Source organism: Numenius arquata, chromosome 16, assembly GCF_964106895.1.
Source record: "Numenius arquata chromosome 16, bNumArq3.hap1.1, whole genome shotgun sequence".
NCBI classification, from domain to species: Eukaryota; Metazoa; Chordata; class Aves; order Charadriiformes; family Scolopacidae; genus Numenius; species Numenius arquata.
The window spans coordinates 631353-655738 of record NC_133591.1 but is presented as its reverse complement, the minus strand read 5'-3'; the positions used below and the strand labels follow the sequence as shown (position 1 = coordinate 655738).

Here is a 24386-nt window from a genome sequence, read left to right as displayed (position 1 = left end):
AACCCGGGGCACTCACACATCTCAAGTAATTTCCCAAGTGCTATTAAGCCTTTTTCCCCCACCTGGGCTTGGTGTGAGGGAGGTGCCTGGGTGCAGCACACCCTACAGACCCGGAACGGCCGCGGCAAAGCCCCAGAGGGGGTCGGCCACAGCATCCTCCCCCGCACCGAGGGCAGCCAAGGTGCTGCTGAGCATCCGGCCAGCCCCGTCACGGTGTCCCCGCCATCCCTGCAGCATCCGTGGCCTGAGCCTCCCCTGGGGGCTGTATCTCTTCAACCAGAGTCTCGAAAACAGGATCCTGGGATGGAGGAGCCCCTCAAAGCTCCCGCAGCAGGAGGAGATTTAACAGCCCATTGCCTCGCTAATGCAGCCGTGCACAGGATGCTGAATCGCCTTGTGAGCGATGAGTTTACGTTTATGTAGTGCCTTTGGCCAGACGGAACCCCCATTAATACTGCAAATATCACATACTTGTGTGCAAGCTGCCCACACCAGTCATTCCCCCCCCGCACCGTGATACACGAGGTCCCCCAGGGGAGTCAGAACCAGGCAGGGAAGGGTGGGCAGGAGGCAGATGCAATTACCCTGGCTGGAGTTCAGCCAAGGTATGGGGGGGTAAAACCTTCCCTCCTGTGAGGCTGCCCAGAAACCTGTGACTATCACACATGGCCAGAGCATTCCTATCTAATTTGAAAGCGATGGGACAGGACCAGCTATTGTGTTTGTCTTCAGAAAAGCACAGATTGCTTCCAGTGCTCAGAAGATCTCAGATTAGGAGAGGGTGCTGTGCTGTATTTCTATGCAGACAAGCCTTTGGTAACCCTTGGCTTTCACAGGTGAAGCACCTCCAGGTCACAGCATCAACCACTGTCTCGGATCCGTCCCACAGAATATTTGTTTTGCAGCTATTTCTGCCCGAGCAAACGCTGCCGTCAGCCCCCTGACCCAGTAACGCTGTAACCGAGAGGGGCCCGGGAATGGCAGCATGTTACAGTGCGGGCAGCTTTGCTGGATTAGAAACCTGATTAACGGCCCCGGGGGAGATTAGAAATGGCTATTTTGAGAGGGGTTTTCATAGCAGGCTCCCAGCCCCGGCGGGAGGGTGCTGTCCTGCCTGGCTGCTCCCAGGGAGCGGAGCCGGGCAGGGGGTGACGGACGTGTTCCCTGCAGAGCCCAGCGCTGGCCGACCACGGCGATTACCGGGGGAGTCGTGTGTGCATGTTTTGCCCCTGAAACACTGCGCAAACAAGGAAAGATAATCATTAACTTGGGGAGCTGTTAACCTTCAGCGTGAGCTCTGGCCGGTGAAGGAGAGGTCTGTGGAGCCATGTCTCTATTTCAGTAAACATCAAAAGAATGACGTGAGAGACCTTTTGGTTCTATATTTTATGGGTAGATAATTAAAGGCCATTAATTTCAGTCTCCAGCCCCTATGCTGCGAGAAACTTTTCACTACAGAAAAGAGAGGGAAAGGGGAAAAAATTGTTGCTAAAGCAAAAATTCTATGGGCTTGGCCAGCCCGGGAGCAGAGGCGATACAGCACAGCATCGCGGGGGGGCCCTGGGGCTGCAGCTCACACCTGCACATTTTCTGTCGATTATCGTGACAGAGAAACAGTATTTAGGGCTTGAACTCTCTCTGCAAAACCCTGCAGACTTTGGACTGTTATGGGCATCATAAAAAAGTGGGGAACCGAGGAAGGAGGAAGGTAGAAGAGGAAGAAAAGGAGCGAAGATAATTTAAGCAGACAGGGAGAGCAGATTTACAGTGTTGGTTGCACCAGGTCACCAAGTGGAGCGTGCCATCCAGCGCAAGTCTGCTTATTTGACTATCAGAGGGAAACAGGTGATTAATTCAGGCCTGTGATGAGATGATGGCCAGGAACCGCCTTTTGCCCCACAGAGCGGCTGCTGGGAGAGCTGTGTGTTCCCAGCCGTGCCCCGAGCTGCGGGGTGATGGTGATGGGGCACGTTCCTCTCCCCTGGGCACAAACAGCAGCTCCTTTTGCCATTTAACACAAGGCACGGAGGTGGAGAGCTTTGGGGGACCCGAATTGCCGCAAAATTCCATCTTTTCCCATTGATTTGCACTTGCAGTCTCTGCAGAGCTCAGTACTCACCCCCATCCTGGTGCCCTTTCAGACTTTTCCAAGCCGGCTTTGTGGCACGTGCCTCCAAAGTGGCTCCAGATCAACAGATCCAAGGTTCACCGCTGTAATATCAGCAGGTCTCCCCTGCGCATGGGAGACAATCTATTTACATTTGTTTAGGAAATACATTTGTTTGGGAAAGCCCCCCCCGGCCCTCAAAAGCACACGTTTTACATCTGCAACCCATCTCCCAGACGGAGCAATCCCCCCCCGCCCCGAGCCCAGCTGCAAAACACAGCCCTTGGCAGCCCCGCTCCGTCACGGGATCCACGGCTTCCAGTGGGCTCTGAAGGAAAGTTTTGGAAAAAAAAAGTTTGTTTGCACAGACAGGGCACAGAGCTCCTGCAGCTGGGTTTTGAGAATCTGAACGAGCAAGAAAAGACAGCACAAAAATAACAAGTAACTCAACAAAACAATTGAAAGCTTTTATTGTGATACCTCAAGTAGATACAATATAGTGAAACAACAAATGATGTACAGTATTGCTAGGACAAAACAGCAACACAGCCATGTCACCTGTAAAAGAAAGCATTGTAAAGAGTTTAAGAAACAATGAGGCACAACTCAACTGCCATTTACGACTCATGCTTTAGGCCTTAAACCATCTGTAACAGTCCTTTAAAAAAAAGAAACCTCTGAAGCGTCTGTTCCTCTTGCAGCGTTTGTACCGCTGGTTGGCTTAACACGAGTCTCAATGCACGACAACGAAGTGTCCAAGAAGTTTAACAGCGATTTGACAGCTTCCTCCGCTCATCGCCATTCCCAGGGAACGGAGATGTTGGGAGTGCGGTGCGTGGGACCGCGGTCACCGCCACCGAGAGGAGCCTGCGGGGGGTACACAGCACTCACCAACTCCTGCGCCAACCTGACACACCAAGGGGAGTGCGGGCGACCCTCTGGCTGTGGGCAGAGTCACGACTGTTTGTCACAGCCTCTGAGGGCAGGTTTCAATTCAAAGCAATTTCATGAACTGCATCCCCCCTCCTCTCCCTCGCACCGCGAGGGACTGCAAGGTGTGCCATCGGATGGGCCGTTACACTAGACCTGGCCAGGGGGAAATTAAGATGGAATTATAACAAACTTCATTAATGCAGTTTGCCATTGTATAGCTTACAAATGAGGGAAATTCATATTCTGGCCCTTTTTACTGGCAGATAAAACTGGTATTACTGGACTGCCAGGAGCACACAGCGAGTGGCTCTGCTGTCGTGTCCGCAATCCCTCACCACATTCTGCAGCTCATTTCACAGCAACTTCCCAGAATTTTTGTAGACAGCAGCATTGCCTTTTATAATCGAAAAGGTACTCAGAGCGACCAGCCAGAGAGTAACCCCAGTGTTTGGAGGCAGACTCTGCCCTGCAACGCCATCGTCACAGCCAGTATTTTGGACCTAGACAGAGAATGGGTGGTTAGATTGCTGAAGTCACATCAAATTATGATCAATTACTTCAGGACAGGCGTGGCTTTAGAGGTTCAGAGGAAAAAAAAAACCTTTCAATACATGTACATTTTTGCTAGCAAATTCCTATGCATCCCAATGAACATTTCTTCTAAGCCAGCTCATAGTCAGTTCATTTGGTCCAAGAAAGAGCCAGCAAGAAACAAAGGTTCACAAAAGCTTTTTGTTACATTTTATAAAAAACAAAATACAAAATAAATGTTAAGACCGACAATAAAAATAACCAGTACAAGTAACAAAAGTGCTCAAGTTGGAGGGGAAGTAAACTTGCCCAGAGCAAACACATACAAACTTTAAATATAATCTTTAATATATTACAAAAATTGGTTAGAGGGAAAATGCTTTAGTAAAATTTTTTTTTCAAGTAAGTTTATTTTTCTTTCAAATGGCTGCTGGACGGTTCAGTGACCAGACTGACCTCTTCACATCAGCCAGCAGCCATTGCTATCTGGATCCTACTTTCACCAAAACCAATAACAAGAACTCTCTACATCTTTAAAAGGGGAGAAAATAGTCATTGATGCTGCCAAGCAACACAGGAAGAAAATTCACATATTCCCTCAGTAGAACGAGCCTCAAGAATTGTTACACGGCAGCATGAAACAGCAATTCTGTACTAGTTCTAGTCCTTACTCCTTCTAAGCGTCCACTCTTAAAAGACCAAAAAGAATATTGCTTTGTTTGGGTCTCTTAAAAGCCATAAACATCACATATAGATCATTAACTCTTTATGCCAGCAGTCTGAAGCTCTATGTGCTAAGCACTTGATGAAGTCCCAACCTTTGGCATCAAAGTTAATTAAGGTTTTGGTGAAAATGTCCAGTTCAAAATATAAATAATGCACTGAAAAAAGAGGTTGAATTTCTAAGTAAGAATCAGACTGTTACAGACAGCACTGACTTATTAACAAGAGATAGCCAAACCCCCAATTTTAGAGAGAAAAATCTTTAATACTTCACATATTTTCTTTAATTTCAACTCTCTACGGAAAAGCAGCCATTACTTTTGTCTTCAGCCCAGTGCGCTGCTTCAGCAAGTCTGGAGCCAGGAAATAAGACGAGCCCAGAGACACACAAACTTCACATCAGCGTGTCCACAAGTATCAACGTTGCAACTGGACTTTGAAGCCAACACAAACTTTTCGCTAATAGAAGTTTCAGTGCCCTCTTTGCTGGCAACACACATTTCAATGGAGGAAAACAAAATCCCAAGAATTCCAGGTCAAAAAGATCAAGAGACGGGCAGCACGGAAGCCCATCTTGCACCAGTGGCACTGGTACCAGCGGCACTTCGAAGCCTGATGATGCCAACAGGGACTAGTGATGTGTAAGCCACAAAATCCAGGCTGAACACAACTGTACCACCACAGGTGTCTGGACTGAAACCCAACAGCTTTAACCGCTTCTCTAATTCTTACACGTTTAATTCTTAGGTGTAGATCGCTACGACATCTGGAATGCAGTTTAGCCAGCCTGCATTGCAGGGAACGCACACACGCGGGGAACTCTCCTCTTCAGAGACACCTGAAAGCTGGTCTGAGAGATCTGTATTGCCCCTACCCATTGGCGTAATTTTTCACGTATGACAAAATTTCTAAAGTGCAGCAGAGTTCAGAAAGCCTATCAGAGATTCCCAAAAACGTAACAGCAGCAACAGCACCTGTGACCAGTTTTGCAGGTGCCACATTAGAATTGTTATTGAGAGAAAATGGTTTTGTACTGCAAGGCTTCTGTATTGTTCAGTTATAGTATTTATGTAGTGTTAAAGGGGTTTTTTTCCAAACATTTTGTCCTCAAACATTAAGGATTAAAATACAAAGTCCTCAGAGACTGTTTAATTTGAAAAATAAAGTTAGCAAATTTATGTAGAGTGTTTCATAGTTGCTTAGAATTTGCATGCACAGTCACCAGCAGCTAATACCGTGCATACACTTTCCAGAAGTTTCTCTCATTAACTCATTCCATTTAAGAAACAGTGTGAGAACAAAAGAAAAGGTGAGTTTCATATAAATTTTTCCTATAAAAAGGTACTTGGGGATGATTTAGCCAGCAAACCAAGAAACCCTTTCCCCACCCCCAATTTTTAAAAATTATCTTGTTATTTTATGAAAAAAATGAGTCAAAACTTCCCTTCCCTCTTATTACTCCTCCTTTTCCTACAGGTACTATATTAATTTTCATGTCATAGGCTCTGGCCATTTCTCACAAAAATAAGTATTTTTGTTCAAATGTAGCAGAAGCAGAATACTTCAACAGGTTTCCTTGATATCAACCTCTTTGTCCAGTGCATTAGGACTATACAGTTACATGGAACCAGCCATAAAACTTTACTGATGCACAAGTCCCTGTTACTGGCAAAGGTACAGTACCAAAACTTTTTTTTTTTAATACACCGACTAATTTTTTTTTCCAAAATAGAAGATGCATATATTTTTCTACCTTTTTAATCTTGCAAGCTATAGTTTTATAAATTTCTTTTCCAGCAAATTCCTTAGGCAATACATTGGTCTTAAATGAACATATTCTATAGCATTACCGATTTAAAATCCTTCTAAGGTATTTCATTAAGATACCGAACCTCTAGCATAACCTTTCCTAAAAACATGAGACCTGCTAACTTCAGTCAGTGCAATTGAAATATTTTTTTAAAGTGAGCACTGTACCTTTAACCAATTCACCTACAAGATGTACATAGGTTGTGGTACACTCAAATTTAAAAAAGAAATTAATAACTACAATACTGCATCCTCTTCACTGCCAAACACATCAGAAATTGCTACATATAAAAAAGCACCCCATCCCATACATTCTTTCAGACTGCTCAGATACAGAACTTCTACAGGACTGGAGTGTGGGTGTTTAGGCAAGAAGCATGCACAGCAGAAGGTAGCGTTAAAGGCATAGGTCAGAGAGACGCTAACCAGTAAAATCCGTTTTCAATTAGTGAACTGTTTCTCTAGTTTGAGAGAGTTTAGAAAAAGGTCATCCAAAATGTTCCAAAACAACTGTTCACACAATAATACACGTACAAAAAGAGGGAACTTACACAAGGAGAAAAGGCAAACATGGCCTGAAATAGCCACTTACACTACACTACTCATTTGTGAGGTTTCAGAGTTCAGTGATATTCTCAGGGCCACTCTAGCCAAGCTCTTCCTTTACTTTGCGTTAGTCTTTGTAAAGCATGTTCCACAGAATATTGTCCAAACAGAAGGAAAAAGGTGGCGATTCACTCCCAGCCATTGTCTTTTATCATGTGGGCAAGTTCAATGATAAATTTTCCTTCTTTGTATTTCTGACTGCTCTCAAAAGCATGTTCCTGGAAAGAAGAAAAATCAAGATGCTGCATCAAGCTGGGGAAATAAAGTATTTTTAACATCAAACTTGCAGAACAGTTGCAAACGTTACAGGTAACTGCAGAAGTGCACAGATAACTTTCCAGACACCAGAAGCAGTGCAAACATGCTAAGTACCTTTTATCATAATTCATATTTTTGCTATATGAACCAACTTTTGCAACCCAAGATATTAAAGACCCACTTTGACAATCTTCCATCTGGTTTAGTGTACGTGGCTGGTAATCTTGCAAAAAGGTATTACAGAAGTATGAGATAACTGTAATAGCACCTACAGCTCATTCTTGTTTTGCAGTCCAGAACAAAGTTATTATCTGCTACAGCATTCCAGCAGATATAAGGAAGCAGAACTGTATTTCAGTCTGACATACACGAAAGCACTAGAGCTAACTCCCCTAAACTGTCAGTACAGGTGCTCCTCAACCACCTACTCAAATATCAGTGCTTCAACATATAAACATTTATTGAAGGCTTAAGTAAATTGCTTACGTATTTCCATCCGAGAGTGGTTTTACAATTTTCACAATAGATATCTGCTACAGCATGTAAACCTGTCAGAAGGACTCTCTCCTCTGCTGGACCACAGCCCACATTTACCCTGGAAAAAAAGAAGTTACATTAATTGCATGAGGGTGTTTGTTTCCTTACCTGTTATCTTCCTTTTCTCCAGAAGACAAAAAATGGTTAAAAAAACCCAAGAACTGCCTAACTTATTCAATGCTGTACAAGTAACTTCCTCTGCTACACTGAACTGAAGGACAGGAAGAAAAAAGGGCTTTGTTTTTTGTTTTTTCAAGCGGGTAGTCTAAACAGCAAACTGTTGGGGATTTCCACTTACTCGCATCAACAAAGACAGAGGAAATAGTTAAACTTTCAGAGAACAGAACACAAGCAGTAACTGGACACCTCTACAATCCGGGCTTTTCCTCAGAAACAGTTTGAGACCTCTATGATGGAAGTCTGTACCCGTAGATCAGCACCAACAGCTGAATTTAGAACCAACTCCAAAATAGCAGCAAGGAAAAAGCCTCATAAATATTTCTTTGCTGCAGATCAGCAGACTAAGCCATGATGAACAAACAGCAGTATCAAAACAAGTCCCATGAAGGACTGCATTAAGCTAGTTTTCTCATGAATAAGAGTCTATGCAGAAGCTGTGAGGCAAGACTAAACCAAGTTTTTACATCGTTATACAAGAGCAAAATTTTGCCATTTTTTGCTGTTGTATTACCAGATTCTTGCTACTGCAATTACACAAGAGGTCCCAAGTCACCACTGAACAACTACATATAAAAAGAACGTCAAGGATCTGCAATCAAATCCTTTGCAGTTATAGTTCCATTATCCTGGTCTAAAATAGACTAAGACACTTAACTGCACTTCTTTTCCCAAAATGCTGCAACACCATAAACTGCTGAAAAATAAAGACAAAAATGCAATCCTGCATATTAGAAACTTAAAATACACACATTAATAAATTCAAAGAGCCTTATATCATGGGCAGGATGTGCCTAAAATTGCAAATATTAGGCTTGATAAGATCACAGAGACCTTTAGCCTCCAGCACATTTGCAGTATTCAAGGTCATTTCAGATGTACCAAGTTTACTGAAACATTAACCCACAAATGTATCTATCACACTGGAAAATTCTTCTTTAGACTACAGCAGTTGTCCAAAGCAAATTTACAGTCACACAATACATTTTGACTTCTGGAATATCTCAGAATGGCAACTCTTACTCAAGACAGTTACCACTGCATACACAAAAGGATTTTCATATTAACAGCCTGCCCTAAAATTTCAGCTATTAGCAGAATTACTTAAAATGTAAGATAAACTAAGGGATACTTACCAATCAGCTCAGCAGGCTCTTTAATAACTATTGCTGGTGAGTAAAGCCAACGTTAAAAAGAGCAGGGCAAAGTGCAGCTACATTAATTCCTACTGTTTTCCACTTAAAAAGCATACCCCCAAAAAATACATGCTGTGGGTAGTGTGTATAACCATAACAACATACTTACACAGAATTAAAGAGGTAGGCTCGTCCCTGGCTTCCCTGGAAGGACTGCAGTTAAAAAAAAATAATTGCACTTGTTAATACAAGTTAACACTTGTGAACACAAAAAAAACCCACTAACCAAAAAAATAGTGCCAGAAGGGTGTGTTAGTAAGCATATAAATGTAATGCAGATATGAACTATTTCAGATTAATTACTTTACACCAATTCTTTACAGGAAAGCCTGGTCAGCAAAGTTTTCACCCACACTACATTTCTAGCAACGACTTTAAGTTGTTAAGTATCATTGTTCAGAGTAAGATGTCCGTAATGCAAACAAAACATACCTTTTTCCTATCCCCCTCTGCAAAATATCAATTCTCATTTTCCTAGACATCCTTCATGTTCATTAAAATAAACTGCTTTTAGCTCAAGGGGAATTATTTCCATCTCCTCTGTCCTCTCCCGCTGCACCCGAAAGATGATTTATCCCAAGTTCGTTGCATCATTTGATGTAAGACCAGTGAAATTCTGGACCAAGCATAAAGCCAGCATACTGCATCCAGGAAATGCATCCGAGCAGTTTATAAGCTCCGCTTTCTTTTAATAAAACAAGTGTTATCATCAAATGCCCAAGCACAGCCATATACTTTCAAACCTCTCACACAGGTTATGGACAAGAGGTGAGCCTTGGGCTTTGTCAGCTGGATCTACGTGCACTCCACGTCGCTAACGAAGGCGTAAAGGCCTCAGCCTGTGCCCAGACAGCCCTGAGCTACAAACCACCCAGAAAAACTTGTGAGCAGACTAGATCCAGCCACGGGTAAAACATGCAAAACGCATGTAAGACACATCACTGCTTTCATCTGTTGATTTGTTCCTTCTCTATTGAATTACTTGATAATTTAGACATAGCCATTATTTCCCATTCAAACAGGATCACACCAAAATGGATCTTTTTCTTTTTTCTCTCTTCCATATTGAATTCCATTAAAAAAAAAAAAATCCCTAAACTGCCTTAATTACTTTTTTTCCCAGAATTTCCCTTCCCTAACTGTCCTGGTTTCAGCTGGGAAAGTTAATTTTCTTTCTAGGGATTGCTGTGAAAGGAATATCAATAATACCTATTGTTTTAGTTTTTGCTAAGTGATGTTTACATTATTCAAGGCCTTTTTTCAGCTTCCATAGAAGCACAGACAGAAGGACAGAACAGCCAATGAAATGTTCTATACCATAGACTTCATGCTCAGTATATCAATGGGGGTTGGCTTAGGATGGTATCAATTCACCAGGCAGTGAGTGACACATTTCATCATTATTCTATTAAACTGTCTTAGCTACTCATAAGATCCCACCTTAAGATGGAAAGTTCTACCTAACAGTTTGTAGCATTAATATTTTAGTATTATTTTAGCAACCATTTAAAAGAATTATTACACAGAGATTTTAATTGACAGAACGTATTTCTGCATCTACAGCAAAGGCAAAAGAAAAGGTACTTTTCTCCATTAGCAGAACTGCCAGGCTTATTTTTCACCAGGCAAAGAAAAAAGATAGGCTGTGTGGTATGTGAAAGCTAAAACCCCAGGTAGGACTGACCCTGAAAGGAGAGACTGGATTGAGCAGAGCCTGAGCAGCCCTGCCAGAAAGTAACCCTTACACCTCCTTTAAAACAAAGAAAGCACCCCACCGCTAGTTCAGTTCTCCCAAAATACCCAAACACGCGCCACAAACTGGCAGAACGGTACAGAACCCACAGTCTGTAGCTCCTGTAGAATAAGCACTGCTTTAAATTAGAGCCCGGGTCTCACAATCATAACGAAGCACAGAACGCTTAGTGCAGCTGGAAATAAAACCCTTTTCATGTATGGACTCTCAAAAACTGCCCATGAACTCAGCTGAGTCAACTACACATGACTTTAGACAACTGCAGTTGTGCAATCCCAAAATTTAAGAAAACACTTTAAAGGTCCTCTTATTCATTAAGAAGTAAACTTAAACTAGAACTTCCTTGGTCCATGGACCTGAAATTAAGAGAAAGAGCTTCCAAAGCCATGATGACCATTATTTTTGATTAAGCTACCGTAAAAACTCTTGCATTAAAAACGTTGCAGCCATTTCTCCTTGCTTTAAAAACTTTACGCTGTGAAGTAGAATTCACAAATACTTTTTCAAACTGCACCATGAAATACTTTCTCCTATTAAATTAATCATGTGCTGGTTTCTCTATTTACATGTAATTACACATGCCAGTCGCATACAAATGAATGTGTTTTCTTGTCTGGTCCTACACAATCACCTTTTAAACTACTTATATGCCATACTTGAAGTTTCCCAGCAAGCTGAGAAAGACGACTCCAGAACAAATCAACAGTCAGGAGAACTTTTGAACTACTTACACAATTATTTCTGCCAAGTTTATGTTTAGTCTTGACTTAACATCACCTAATAAAAGCTCTCCTTTGACCCTGCATTTCTCAAAATTAAGCAGAGGGCAGTAACAGGATGCCAGGAATAGCAGAACAAGCAGCTCTTCCCCTCTCATTTCATAAGCTGAAAAAAACCTCCAGCCAAATAAAATACAAACCGCAGGTTGGAAAGTACTGCTTTAGTTGTTCTTTTTTCCTGACATATTTTAAAGATGACTTTTCTTTTCTTGCATCCTTCACTTTGTTGCCTTAAATACGCCGTACTCTCTTAGGGTTTTTTTCCCCCCTCAGAAACGGGCATCTTCATCAATTTCTAATTCTCAGGATTATCAGTGGAGGGAGAAGCAACACAAATAGAACCTTTTCCTGGGATGGGTTTCAGAAAGAAAATCTGTTCACAAACATCCTATTATGAAAAGCTCCTCCATTCCCACCTTCTCCAGCTTCCTGTTAGGAGAGTTTGGCCGACTCATTTAATACCATCTTTCCAACCTACATGCAAGTTTAGAGGCTAAATATTCCATTTACGTTCCATAGAACTACAGTTTAACCAGCTGGGAAGCCCAGCTGGGAAGAGCGAGTTCCTCCACGTTTACATCACTCGCAGTAACTTGGCAGCAGCCGGTGGCAACTTGTGTTACCGTGTTCTGGAACAGAGAGCCTGGGTCTAGGAACTCAGACTTTCCTTTAAAATCACAACATCAACGTGTCACCGGGCACTGAATGGGCTGCCATCCATCCATGTGGGACTCTTAATATCCTGATGCAGTAAAAGCACTGTAAAGGTATCAATTTTTAAATTCCTGTGCCTTTTAATTTTTCTTGTGCATTTCTTGTCAGAGCTTGACAGTCATAGTTTCTCATTTGCATGAGTTTTTTTTCCCCCAAAAGCCTGAATTCAAACAACACAAAAAGGTATACATCTGTCACATATACATTCTCTTGACCACAGAACACTGATTAGGTGTAAGAAAGACTTATCATCAGAGCTTTACTTCCTGATGCACCCTATTGCTAGAGATGAGGACAGTTCATTGCGGCACTGGAACTGCTTGCTAAGCTTGTCACTTGGCTGTAAACAGGTATTTTGCATAACCAGAAAAAAAATTATTACTGAACAAACATTTGTTTTTACCAGCACTAAGTTTCTCACACTCTGTGCTGTATGATTCATTTATACTGATATGAACGTTAAGAGACTGACAGGTTAAACGCCTTGTGTGTTAGGTCCTCAAAGTGAATGAAAGAACAGACTCTTTTAAATGTCAGTGCCAAGGACTAACAGGCGTAACTGTTCAAACCAGTCTCCCGCAAACGGCTCTTCTTCAGAACACACATCATCTACGCAAATGCAACTTCTACTCTGCAAGGCTTTCTCAGCACTTCCAAGACTGCTCGCACCACACATAAATCATAACTAAAGCAGAATGTTCCATTAAAACTGTCATAATTCTGAGTCTGAAATAAGTGTCTTACTCAGTGGAGAGGAATTAGAAGATAGCGGCAAGTGTGACCAACTGTCATCAATAAAGACTCACATCCATCAGGGTTTTTACTGAGAAGCTGGGCAATTTATCAGTTCAACTAACACTCGCAGTTAAAACAAACTTATTTTAAGTCGGCTTTTTCACGGTCCTCAATTAATAATATTGCATCGATTTATGAGTTAACTTTGTCCCTAGAGACGCCCATCTTTGACTACCTGTCCTTTCCTACAGAAGAGCTACAAGATCCGTAACTCTTCCCTGTTTCAGCACAGCTGAAAGTACCTAGAATGTCTGATAATGTAAGCAGAATTGTTTAACTCTGCTTAGGACTGTAACTCCAACAGCTTGGCCTCATGATCTTTTCACGTCATCCGACAGACCCATCATCAATACATTATGTAGTGAAGAAACTTTATCAATGTCTCTCTCACACACTAGCACACACCTGCAGATTCAGACATGATCTACGCTTCTATGTTAAACCCACCATTACCCCTAATGCCAGGATTACCTGTTTTAGGAGAAAAGGAAGTCTCAGTTCAAGCAGAGTAAGTATTTTCTGCCCCGAGGGGTACCTCAGGGCATGGGTGGGGGAAGGGAAGCTACTCAAAAGCTTGTCATTAATAATTCCCCACAGACGGGATTAGATTGTGTTGCTGGAGCTCACACTCCACAAAAAACACCCAGAGAAACGACATCGTAGCATGTATTAAGGGTACAGCAGGCATTACCACAGGTGAGTCAGAATGGCATCAACACCATCTTCTTTAAGCACAGCTTGCAAACTGCTCCTAACACGGAAAAATCATTTTAAAGAATGGCAAGGAAAGAAGTCCATACGTTGGGTTTTTTGCTTCATTTTCTTGAGTTTCCTTTCATTTTCTAGAGTTTGCTTTACAAACTAGAACAGATCAACCTGGATTAGTATTCTAATATGCAATTTAAAGAAGTACTGCTGATTAGTTCAGAAGACAGTATTCACAGGAACAGTGTTCGTAAGGTAAACCAGAAACACATACAAGTGCTCCGATGTCTGAGATCATCTCCTCAGCAAGATGCATCAGAGGCTGTAAGGCTATCCTGTCACGTCCAGATTTGCAAAATGAATTCAGAAAGTGGAATTCAAAATAAGCTACAGACAAAAAAAAAAGCACCAGGGAAAAAAAAAAATTGTCCCATTTGATGTTTCTCTCAGATCCAACTCCTCAATACTGCATACAACTAGAGATAATGCTGCTCAGCTGCTTACCAGACAAGTAATTCATTGTAGAGGATTCTACGATAAGTATTTAAAAAGTTTTTGGAAGTACATTGTCATTCAATTATTTACTGATTATTTTAATAAAGCAAGTTATAAAGTTCAATATGTAGGGAATAACCTTCAAAAATTCCACCCCAAAAGCTGCATGCCAGCAGATTCGGCAAATGGTGTTTCTGAAGTGAAGACTTTGTCAGCAGGACGAGTTACCTTGAGCTATACAGCATCTTGAATGTACTTCAGAAACGATTATGTCACAACACCCGTAGAGTAGAACACTTGCCTTGCACACTTTCCAGCTCCTTTAAGCCTTCGAAGCTACTCTTGGATGTTTTCCAAAGAGTGCTTCTCTTTGACAACTAGATTCTTCCCCCCAAGAGAAAAAAAAAAAAAAAAAAACAAATCCAACCAGAACCCCAAAAAATAGAAGTCTCTTAGAGAAAAAGAAATTATCATCAGAATATTTATGATATTAGGCCCATTCTCAGCTTTTTCAGCAGGGAACTTCAACCATACAACAGGCCAAATACTTCTTATATCATAAGCAAAGGGGGATTACCGAATTGAATCAAGCTAAGAACAGCACATTTACTGAATGACAACAAACCCTTAAAAAAACTCCTCTTGAACTCATCAGTTAAACAGAGGAGGGCAAAATCACAGATTGCTAAGCAAGGCTAAAAACGTTTTGGCATCTATTTAAGCTGAAGACTTTTCCTTCTCATCAATAATAAAACAGCAGACACACCAAATGCCTTGGAGAACTAAATTTAACCACCAAGATTGCTCTTTTACCCATGAGGTGCAAGGATTTCCCAGTGAACTTAAAGAGTTACATGTATATATATACCTTTATGCTGAACTTGTTCTTGAAAATATTGACACATCTAGTCTGGTCTGTGACTTCACCCCCCTCTGGTCAGTATTCTTTGCAATGAAGGAGACAGGAGAAAGTGACAGTATTTATACAAAGTAATCCAGATCTGCTTCCAACCCCAGCATTAAGGCACTTTGTAAGATGATTTAAGAGTCTTTCAAGCAGGTCAGCTCTGTTAAAGCATTACACTGTGCAATACATCCACTGGGTTCCAAAACTTCTCTCAGGCACTTGCATTGCTTTGTAATTTGTTGGACATTGACTGAGTTTCTGAACAATTGCTGGAACTTGCTGGGTACGAGCCATTCTCTAGCGCTTTGGAACTTGCACTCTTCAAGCAACATTTGCCTCCTGAAGAATTAACTACCACTAATAATCACTGTACATTCTCTGTCATTTACAAACAAATCAGAAGAAAGTTCTTTCAATTAAGCCTTTCACAAAACTTATTTCAGAATCGCTTTAAGAGCATCATACACGTAACGTTTCACACAGGCCACACAAGTGGCAACCTCCCCTGGACTTCAGAGTCCCAGAGAGGTTTTTCATCAAAATTATGTCAATTTTTTCAATTGCTGGGATTTTAAAAGTTACTAACATATACTGTTGGGGCACTTTTTACGTGCTATTCGAACATTTTAAGTCCAATGAGTGCCTCCTATGGCATCCATTCTCTGCCTCGCTCTGTATTAAGGCTTGTGCCACTCACTGCTGGAGGTCACTCTGTGCCTGTAGTCAGAGGATGCGAGTCTAAAAATATCACAGAACGGTTTTGGTTGGAAAAGACCTTCAAGATCAAGTCCAACCATCAACTCAGCACTGCCAAGCGTCCACTATGTCCCTTAGCACCATATCTACGGGTCTTTTAATTATTTGCTCTTTAAAGAAATAAAAAAGCTGCAGGTTCTTCCCCTGTCCCCTGAATGCCCCCCAGGCTACAGAAGACTGGTCTGCTCCTTCTAATGGTATTTTCTGTGAAATGTTTAATGCTCACTTTGAAGTCTTCACCGAAGAAGCAGAAAATCCAGCACTCGCAGACTTGTTAACAATGCAAATCAGTAGTGTCTAAGAGGTACCTAACACCACTTCAAAATTACACTTACTTAAATTAAATCATCTACAGTTTGTTAGTTCTTGTATTAAGTATCCTCCAAATGAGTGCTTCCCCAAGATGACTGGGGTACAAGCTACAGCAGTGGTTCGTGCCTGTGTGCGTGTTCAGCTGTACAGAGTAACATCTGTCAGCACATCCATTACTGGTGACCCTCTAGTTTGGGACTCCTGTTCTCAACCACTCTTCTTCCCACTCCTCCCTAGGCCCAAAAAACACGAGGTTACAGGGAGAAAGTATCTAGAGATGTATGCTCTACTTACATCCAAGCGGATTGTAACACAAAGCAACGTGTCGAGTCCTTCCATAGCTGCAGAGAAAACTAACACTACAGATATGTATGAATTCACTTGCACAGGCAACACATTTTTATGCTGCCTTATTAGTCTGCATTCTTATTTCTAAGCCATTGCAAAGACTCTTGGTTGCCATTTTATCACCAGCAAGAGCACAAGAAAAAAAAAGTGAAAAGAGCCTGATGATTAATCCTAATGCAATAATGAGATCCTCCTGCTGAAACAGAACAGAAATAAAATGAAGAGGTGAGTGGTGTACGCTGGCACCCTTGTCAGACAACTGGCATTAATAGCTCTCTGCAGAAGAACCGCAAATCTGTACCAACATCGGGTATTCCAAGGTCCAGAATCAAAAGGATGATTGACAGAAATATGTTGTGCTCTTTGCTTTTCCACAACAGACCAACATTTAAGAGAAACACCACTCATCGCACACCCTATCTCTTTGTCTTGAGGTTAGAAACATGACAGTGTCAGGTGTGACAAATGCTTATACCGCAAAGTGCATTAGCAAGCCAGTTGTAGCTGCTTTAAATTAAGAGTGCACCATGTATTTTGGCTTTTCCCCTGACCACAGAGAAGAAACCAACAGTCACCCTGCACCCAGGAGATGGGGCAGGAGAACACCCATGTGAAGCGATTACAGCTCGGTACCAAGTACCCTTTGCCTTTGTCTACTGAAGGGTATTTGTGGCACCAGGGTTCTGGAGTGGTATTGTACAGCAAGCATTTGGAAAAAAGCCAGTGAGACAATCTATAACCAAGAATTGTATTTACTGTTACCCTGAGCTTAGTCTTTAACTGGGCCCTCGGAGTAAGGCGGGGGAATGAGGCTCTTCAAGTTTTATTTTCCAGGTTAACCCATGTTTTCATTTAAACCAAATCAAACCAAATCAAATCTTATTCCTCCCACCACTCCCTCTACCACCCCCCAGGACAGAACTACTTTTTAATGGTCCAAGTGTACCTCACTATTGCTTTGCAGTTGTTTCCATCAGAAGAATTTTGCCAGTGTTGTGGTAGATGCACGTTAAGCTTAAAGCTATGTTCCAAATACAAGTACAATAGATGCCAAATGTTCTTTTTATTTTATAAACAAAGGGATACACCTCACATTTAAACGTATTTCTCAATATCACAAAGATTGAGACAACAAAATGTGGTCAAGGAATCCCAAGTTGACAGAATAGGGATCAGCTGGTCAACAAGCATATGGTCAACCTGCAGGTACAGAAACTTTTTAAAGATGTCTTCACTGAAAGCTATGGAAGCCAGAAATAAGCACAATCTATATGTAACATCCTTTCCAATACCATTAGAAACAACTTGGAAATATTTTTATTTACTAGATAGATTTATTTTTTTTAAAAGATTTCTCCATGTTCTGTGAATTGAAATTTTGAATATTTTTTTTTAATGTTTGAAATGTATGAACACATGATTTGCTTCACAACATATTCAAAATATTCTGCTGACCAGAACTCCCAAGACCTTGGAGGACAACTGGCTCAGGTGGTAACTGCTGCAATTTAGTCAACATGCAAAAGAAAAAAAATTAAGTCCACTAAAGGAAGAGCTTCCTATTAAGTATGTGTGCTTGGATTGCATTTTCAATGAGTTTATATATCTCAGAAGACACAGCTAGCAGTTTCATTCTTCTGTGGGCATCTACAACCTGAACTTCAGGAAAGATGAACCCCTCCCACTAGTTTTTGGCCCAGAACACATAGTGAATAATGAAGCTATTATTGCTTGTCATTTACAATCCAGTGTTGCCAAAAAGACCCCTTATGCTCAAATTCTGAAATCAACATGGAGCCAAAACTCAGATGCATTCACATTACTATTTGAATATTTATCTTGTTGCTGAACTTGAAGTAAGATCACTATAAAGAAAGTGAGGAACTTTTTTCATGTTAATAGAAATAAAACAAGTCCTCCCTCTTAATTTCTTCCCATCATTTTATATGTAGCTAGCTCACTGTTTCACATGCGATGTGTCACATTTGCAGTTCCAGATCTCAATACACCTACTAAGTCGAGGGAAAGAATTGTTTAGGGGCAGAGACTAAAGGCAGAGCAGTAACACTGCCAAGAACTGTCACTAATTTTACTGTTTGAATTGAAAAGTTGTCTTGAGACCTGAAACATCAGAAACATTAGTAACACAAGAAAAACTGTATGAGGGAACCCCATCATATCCTGATAACCCTCTAAGGGATAAGCAAGCAGAGATACTTTCTCCTCACCCAAAGAAAACCTCAATTCAGAAGCAGCAGCATTCTTTGTGCTGCTGAACACACAAAACAGGCAGGAGCAACAGATAAGGTTAGTTATAAAGGGTTTGCCACTAAAACTTTTATTTGACAAAACAGTTATATAGAAAGCAATTTGTATTGAGGTTTGAAAAACAACTGAAGTATTTCGGTTTTGTTTTTTTTTTTTTCAGGACACCATTAAGATCAAATCCATCAGAAGCTTATTTGAAGCAAAGAATGAACCAGTCTGTCAAGTATTTATCTCAAACGTCAGATTTTCCTACTTATTTCATACATCATAAATCTTGGTTTCTTCCAGCAACAGGTAAGGACAGGCCTAGCCTGTTTCAAGGATCCACACACCCTCTGAGCTTAACTTCAGACAGTCCAACTATTTCAAACATCTCTGGCTAATCATATTCCTTAGGAACTGGCATACAGCAGAAATAAGTGTGTTTACATATTCCATTATAGCAGTGGAATATTCTGGAAACAGGCAAGTTTGTGACCTTCAAATGGAGTCCAAAATAATCTTTATCTGGGATAACCATGCCCAGAATCATTCCCCTACCCAGAGATCCATGTTTTCTTCTGACAGCTTTCCTTACCAGCCTTTCCAGGTATGACAGCTCACAAACAGTACCTACCTGACAGCAGACAGAGGTTGTTAATACGGGGAATAGATTAGATCAGCCTTTATGTCACATTCAAAAGTTTATATCCAGTCCTCAGTACACAATATGTATGACCCACGAGTGAACCCAGGGAAGGTACTTTGAAGGATGCATCAATTTGCATCCCTTATCTACTGGGAGCAGCGATACAGTGATAACCATTTTGGTTAAGAAATAATTCACGAGGTCTCTAAAGAAGCCACTTGCCTTGGAGATCAATTCATCGTGATTGGCGAGATGGGCTCTGCAGTGGATACAGCTGTATGTCCGGTGACAGTTTGGCAGGTAAGCCTGGAACGTTTTTGATTTTGTCATTTTTACCATCTCTGCTGGTGGCTCCTCACTCAGCTCAGGGCTGGCACTTGAAGAATTACAACTTTGCTGAACTCGCTGACAAAAGAAACACTGAAATATGCAAGCAAAAGCCGTTGTTGTTCTGGAGTGTGTGTGGCACTTTCCACACCAATGACAGAAGAGAAACAGTCACAACCTGCAGGTGAAAAGAGCAGAACAATTAGCAGCTTACAACAAGGCCAGAATAAACTTGTTATTCAACAATTCTAGAGACAAAGCCAAGCGTTATTTAGAGCAAACGCCTGGCTACACTACAGGCCCCTTTTTTCTACCAAGCTGCTCAATTCAAGTTCCATTCAACACAGCAACAAGCAGTTCTGTGCCACTAAGCAGCATCTACTCCATCACATTTCTAGTGAAGGGGAGATTTAAACAGTTCTCCACAAAACACAAGCACTTTTTACAAAATATCAGGTATGTTCTGTAAGTCATCCATGCAAAAAATTACAGCAAAGAGGCTGGGTATTAGAGAAAATTCATTTTGTTTGAAGTTCCAGTGGTCAGTTCCAATATAGCAAGTGACAAGGCACCTTGAAAAACACTTGCTATGTCCAACCATAAACATACGATACTTGCACTTTGGCTTTCAGCAAAAATCTTGCTGTATTGCATCTGGCTTTAAGTCAAATACAAAGACGCTGACACCCTATTCAGGGATCCCTGTCTCCTCCTCTTTCAAGCTCAGCAGAATTATGCCTTTAGGCAAAAGCCTTTTTGACTAGTGTCCTGATCAAAGCTAATTAGATACTTCCTCACCCTACCAGAACAGATGCTTAATGAATGCTACCAAAATCAGTCAGATAATAAAAGCTATATTCTACACAGAGAATACCCAATTGCATTCTTAATCCTCAGGGTGCCTTTAAGAGACATGACATGCATAAACAGAGAAGGCCAAACCTCCCCGCTCTACCGGAAAGCAAGCCTTTTTTGGAGTTTGTCTGAAAATTACAGATTCTGAATATTCACCACAACATCTACTGATGGGTCCGAGGCCATCAGCCACCACGCTGTGTGTGTCAGGCTAATGAGCAATCCAAACAGGAACACTGCGCCGTCACTTGTGTCACCAGCATCAGGTGACCAAGGAGTAGGTCAATAGCACAAGAGGAGAGCCAGTAGAAAGGATTTACAGTATCATGATCCAGCCATTAAAACGAGCATGCAAAACACTTATCGCAGCTGTAAACTCTGCGCAGGGCAGCAGCTAACCACTCTGCTAGCAGTAGGATACTAGTAACACAAATAAAGCAGATAATGAAAGCCACACACATTAAAGATTCTTTATAGGAAGCAGTCCCTGTGATTCAGAAGAAGTCTTGCATAAGTGATCTGTACAGCAGGCCTAGTACAAGACATGAACACAGCAAGATTTAAAGGGTTTTGGGTTGGATTTTTGTTTTTTTTTTTTTTAATCTTAAGCTTATGATAGCAGCAGGAGAAAATACTCAAGAACTACTGAAGGACTCGGAAGAAAGTTTCTTACACAAAGAATTGCAAAGGCAGAGATAAGCCACAAAGAAAACACATAGCAGAACATATGCAATCCAAAACAAAGCAACAATGGGAGCAAGTTGCCATCCAAAGCACTTATCTACACATCAGAATTTCCAGACTTTGCTAGTCACTGAAAACACAGATAAGGTATTCGGTATTATGTTTGAAATATTAACCCAGTAGTTAGCATGAAGAGCAAACCTTATTAATATATCATTATATATTATTGTTAATATAATTTAAGCAGATATTATATACCTACTGTCCCAAGATAATTTAACTGTAGGCGCAAAGGGAAGAGTGATTTGCTTCCATAAAACAGCTAAATATTAAGCCACACTTATTTGAGGTAACAGATTACAGAACGGTGTTGGTGGGAAGGGACCTTAAAGCCCCCCCAGTGCCACCCCCTGCCCTGGGCAGGGACACCTCCCACCAGACCAGGTTGCTCCAAGCCCCCTCCAACCTGGCCTTGAACCCCTCCAGGGATGGGGCAGCCACAGCTGCTCTGGGCAGCCTGGGCCAGGGGCTCACCACCCTCACAGCAAAGAATTTCTTCCTGATACCTAGTCTAAATCTCCCCTCTTTCAGTTTAAAACAGTTCCCCTTTACCCTGTTGCTCCACTCCCTGATCAAGAGTCCTTCCCCACCTTTCCTGTAGGAAAAAAAGAAGACAGACACAAAAAAACCACAGTCCTGGCAGTTAAACATGATGTTCCCTTTCAGTTCCCTGCTTGAACTCAATGCTAAGAAGATACAGATTCTGTTTAGTTTCACAGAAATGGAAAAAGACGGGTTTCAGAATGAAACGTACCACAAGCAAAGATGTTTTGACTGTGGAGTCCAGTGCAGTAACAGAAACGGGAGTTCAGTGCTGCAGAAGTTCAGCACATCGAACATAAGAGAAAAATACATTTCTTCAAGGCTCTCCTAGGAGCCGTTTTAATGCACATGCTTAAAGGCAATTTGGACTCTTTCAGACTCAATATACAGAGTCCTTCAGCTACACAAGCTAAAGGCTTCCAAAGCCCTTTTGACAAAGCCGCATTTGAGATCGCTCTCTTCAAGAAGGCGGCAGTGCAGAGCGTTGGCTACACACCACGAGAACCACAGAACTCGCTGCTTTGTGATCTCGGAGGCCGGACCCCGAACAGCAACCACTTCTTAACCTGCCCTCACAACGGTGAATAAACCCAGCCTCGCTCCCCTCGATCGTTACGGGCAGTCACCGGTTCCACCGCCGCCCTCTCCCCGGAGGACCCCGAGGCAGCTATTTCTTTATTGTTCTCCGCCACCAGCACAGCCCGTGCTAAGGAAGTGCGGAGGCGGGCGCAGGCGGCGGTCCGCCCCGGCCCCGTGCCGTCCCCGCCACCCACGGGCCCGTACGGCGGCGGCACGAGCGCAGGGCTATCGCGACGGCGCCCGGCGGGGAGGGGCTGCCCCCGGCCCGACAAGGGGGGCGCGCGCCCGCCGCCCCGTGACGTCACCACCCCTGGCGGCCAATGGGGCGGGGGGACGGCCCCGCCCCGCGCGGCTCCCGGATGTGTAAACAAACACCCCGGCGAGCGTGGCGGGGGGGGGACCGGCGGGTACCGGGCAGCGGGAGGGAAGGGAACGAGGCGCCCGCCGCCCCGAAACCGGCGGGATAACACCGCCGCCCGAGCCGCGAGCAGCGCGCGGAGCAACGGAACGGCTCCGTCATTTCTGGGCTCAAAAAAAGAAAAAAAAAAAAAAAAAAAGAGTTAAGCGACACAAGATGAGCCCTAGAGCCCTCGCCCCGCGCCACAAAGCCCCTGCGGGCGCTCGCGGCGAGCCGCCATGCAGTCGCCCCAACCGGGAAAACCTCGCCAAGTTCACGATCGAGACGCGCGAGCCCCATTTTCCGCTCTGGATACCGAGAAACGGCAGGGGAAAAAAAAAAAAAGGGGGGGGGGGGGGCACGGGGAGAAAGTTGCCGGCAGCGCTGGGCTCCCCCGCCGGGCGGGAGCCGCCGCTCCGAGCGCGGCTGAACCCCTTCCCTCCGCACAACGGAGCGCGAACCCGCCGCCATTCCCGCAGGACAACGGCTCCTTTCCCCTGAAGCGCCGGCGGGCAGCCGTGCCTCCCCCACCCCCCAACCGGCAGAACGGGCCGCACGGCCCCCGGGGGGCGCGAGGGAGCGGGGATGTGTGTACCCCCGGACCACTGCTCGCCGCGCCCCCCCCCCTTCAATTATGTAAACCGTCGGTAACGAGGAGGCTGCCGGCAGCGCTGCCGTCATTTCCAGGCGCTATAAATAGCGGCCGAGCCCGCCTCCCGCCGGCAAAGTTGCTTCAGCGCCCCCCGAACCGGGGGGCTCCCCTCGCCGCCCCCCCCCCCTTAAACACAACAGCGAGAGGGGCCGGCGCCCCGTACTCACCGCTGCGGCGGCTCCGCACCCCAGCAGCGCCGGGCCCCTTCCCTGGGGGGGGGGGGGGGCTCGGACGGGCGGAGCCCCTCTCCTCAGGCGGCGGCCGGCGAGGGCCTCACCGAACAACAAAAAACCAAAACAACAACAAAAAAAAAACCACCCACAAAGGGGGCGGCTTCCCGCACCTCGCGGGGAACCTTATCGGCGGCAGAGGTCATAAGCGGGGGCCGGGCGCTCGTCTCCCGCCCCGCGGCCCTCGGGGCGGCCGGGCTATCGCCATCATCCTCCTTCCCCCTCCCGCCGCCGCCGCCTTTGTTTTCCTCTTCGCGGCGCTGCCGCCCGTTAAACCCGCTCCCACCGCCGCCGCCAGCCAATCACCGCGCGCGCGCGCGCGCCCTCGCGCCCGGGCCCCGCCCCCTTTCCCCTGGGGGCGGGGGGGGGGGGAGGAGCGGCGGCGGCCGCCGCCGCTCCTCCCCCCCCCCCGCCCCCAGGGGAAAGGGGGCGGGGCCCCGGGCGTGAGGGGGCGCGTGGCTGTGCGAGGCGGGAAGCGCGCGTGGCGTTGGGAGGCGGGAAGCGCGCGCGGCCGCTGAGGTACTGAGGGGCCCCACAAGGAACTCGACGATCGCTCTCAAACTCCAAACCCGGCCCCCCCACCCCCCCCCCCCACCCCCCCCCACCGCCCCGGGCCCGATGCTGGCTTCATCATCTCTTAGGCTGAAGAGACTTGGGGGTGTTCAGCCTGGAGAAGAGGAGGCTGAGAGGGGATTTCGTGAATGCTGATCGGTATCTAAAGG

General features: G+C 44.1%; 1 protein-coding gene across 1 annotated transcript; it reads right to left on the bottom strand.

Moving 5' to 3' along the window:
- Positions 1 to 2559: 2559 nt before the first annotated feature.
- On the bottom strand, positions 2560 to 23957 carry YPEL1 (yippee like 1). The gene is made up of 5 exons (XM_074159453.1): positions 23602 to 23957; positions 19560 to 19842; positions 8987 to 9030; positions 7454 to 7562; positions 2560 to 6927 (listed from the first exon to the last, which is right to left on the bottom strand). Exons 2-5 carry the CDS (start codon positions 19674 to 19676, stop codon positions 6838 to 6840), a joined length of 360 nt encoding a protein of 119 aa, XP_074015554.1. The 5' UTR covers positions 19677 to 19842; positions 23602 to 23957; the 3' UTR covers positions 2560 to 6837.
- Positions 23958 to 24386: the final 429 nt, after the last annotated feature.

Excerpts from the sequence above, each read along its gene's own strand:
- YPEL1 (XM_074159453.1), bottom strand. The coding sequence starts at position 19,676 with ATGGTAAAAATGACAAAATCAAAAACGTTCCAGGCTTACCTGCCAAAC. Across the intron at positions 7,563-8,986 it reads GCCTACCTCTTTAATTCTGT|GGTAAATGTGGGCTGTGGTC; the intron begins GTAAGTATGTTG and ends CTTTTTTTCCAG. Across the intron at positions 6,928-7,453 it reads CCACTCTCGGATGGAAATAC|GAACATGCTTTTGAGAGCAG; the intron begins GTAAGCAATTTA and ends TCTTCTTTCCAG.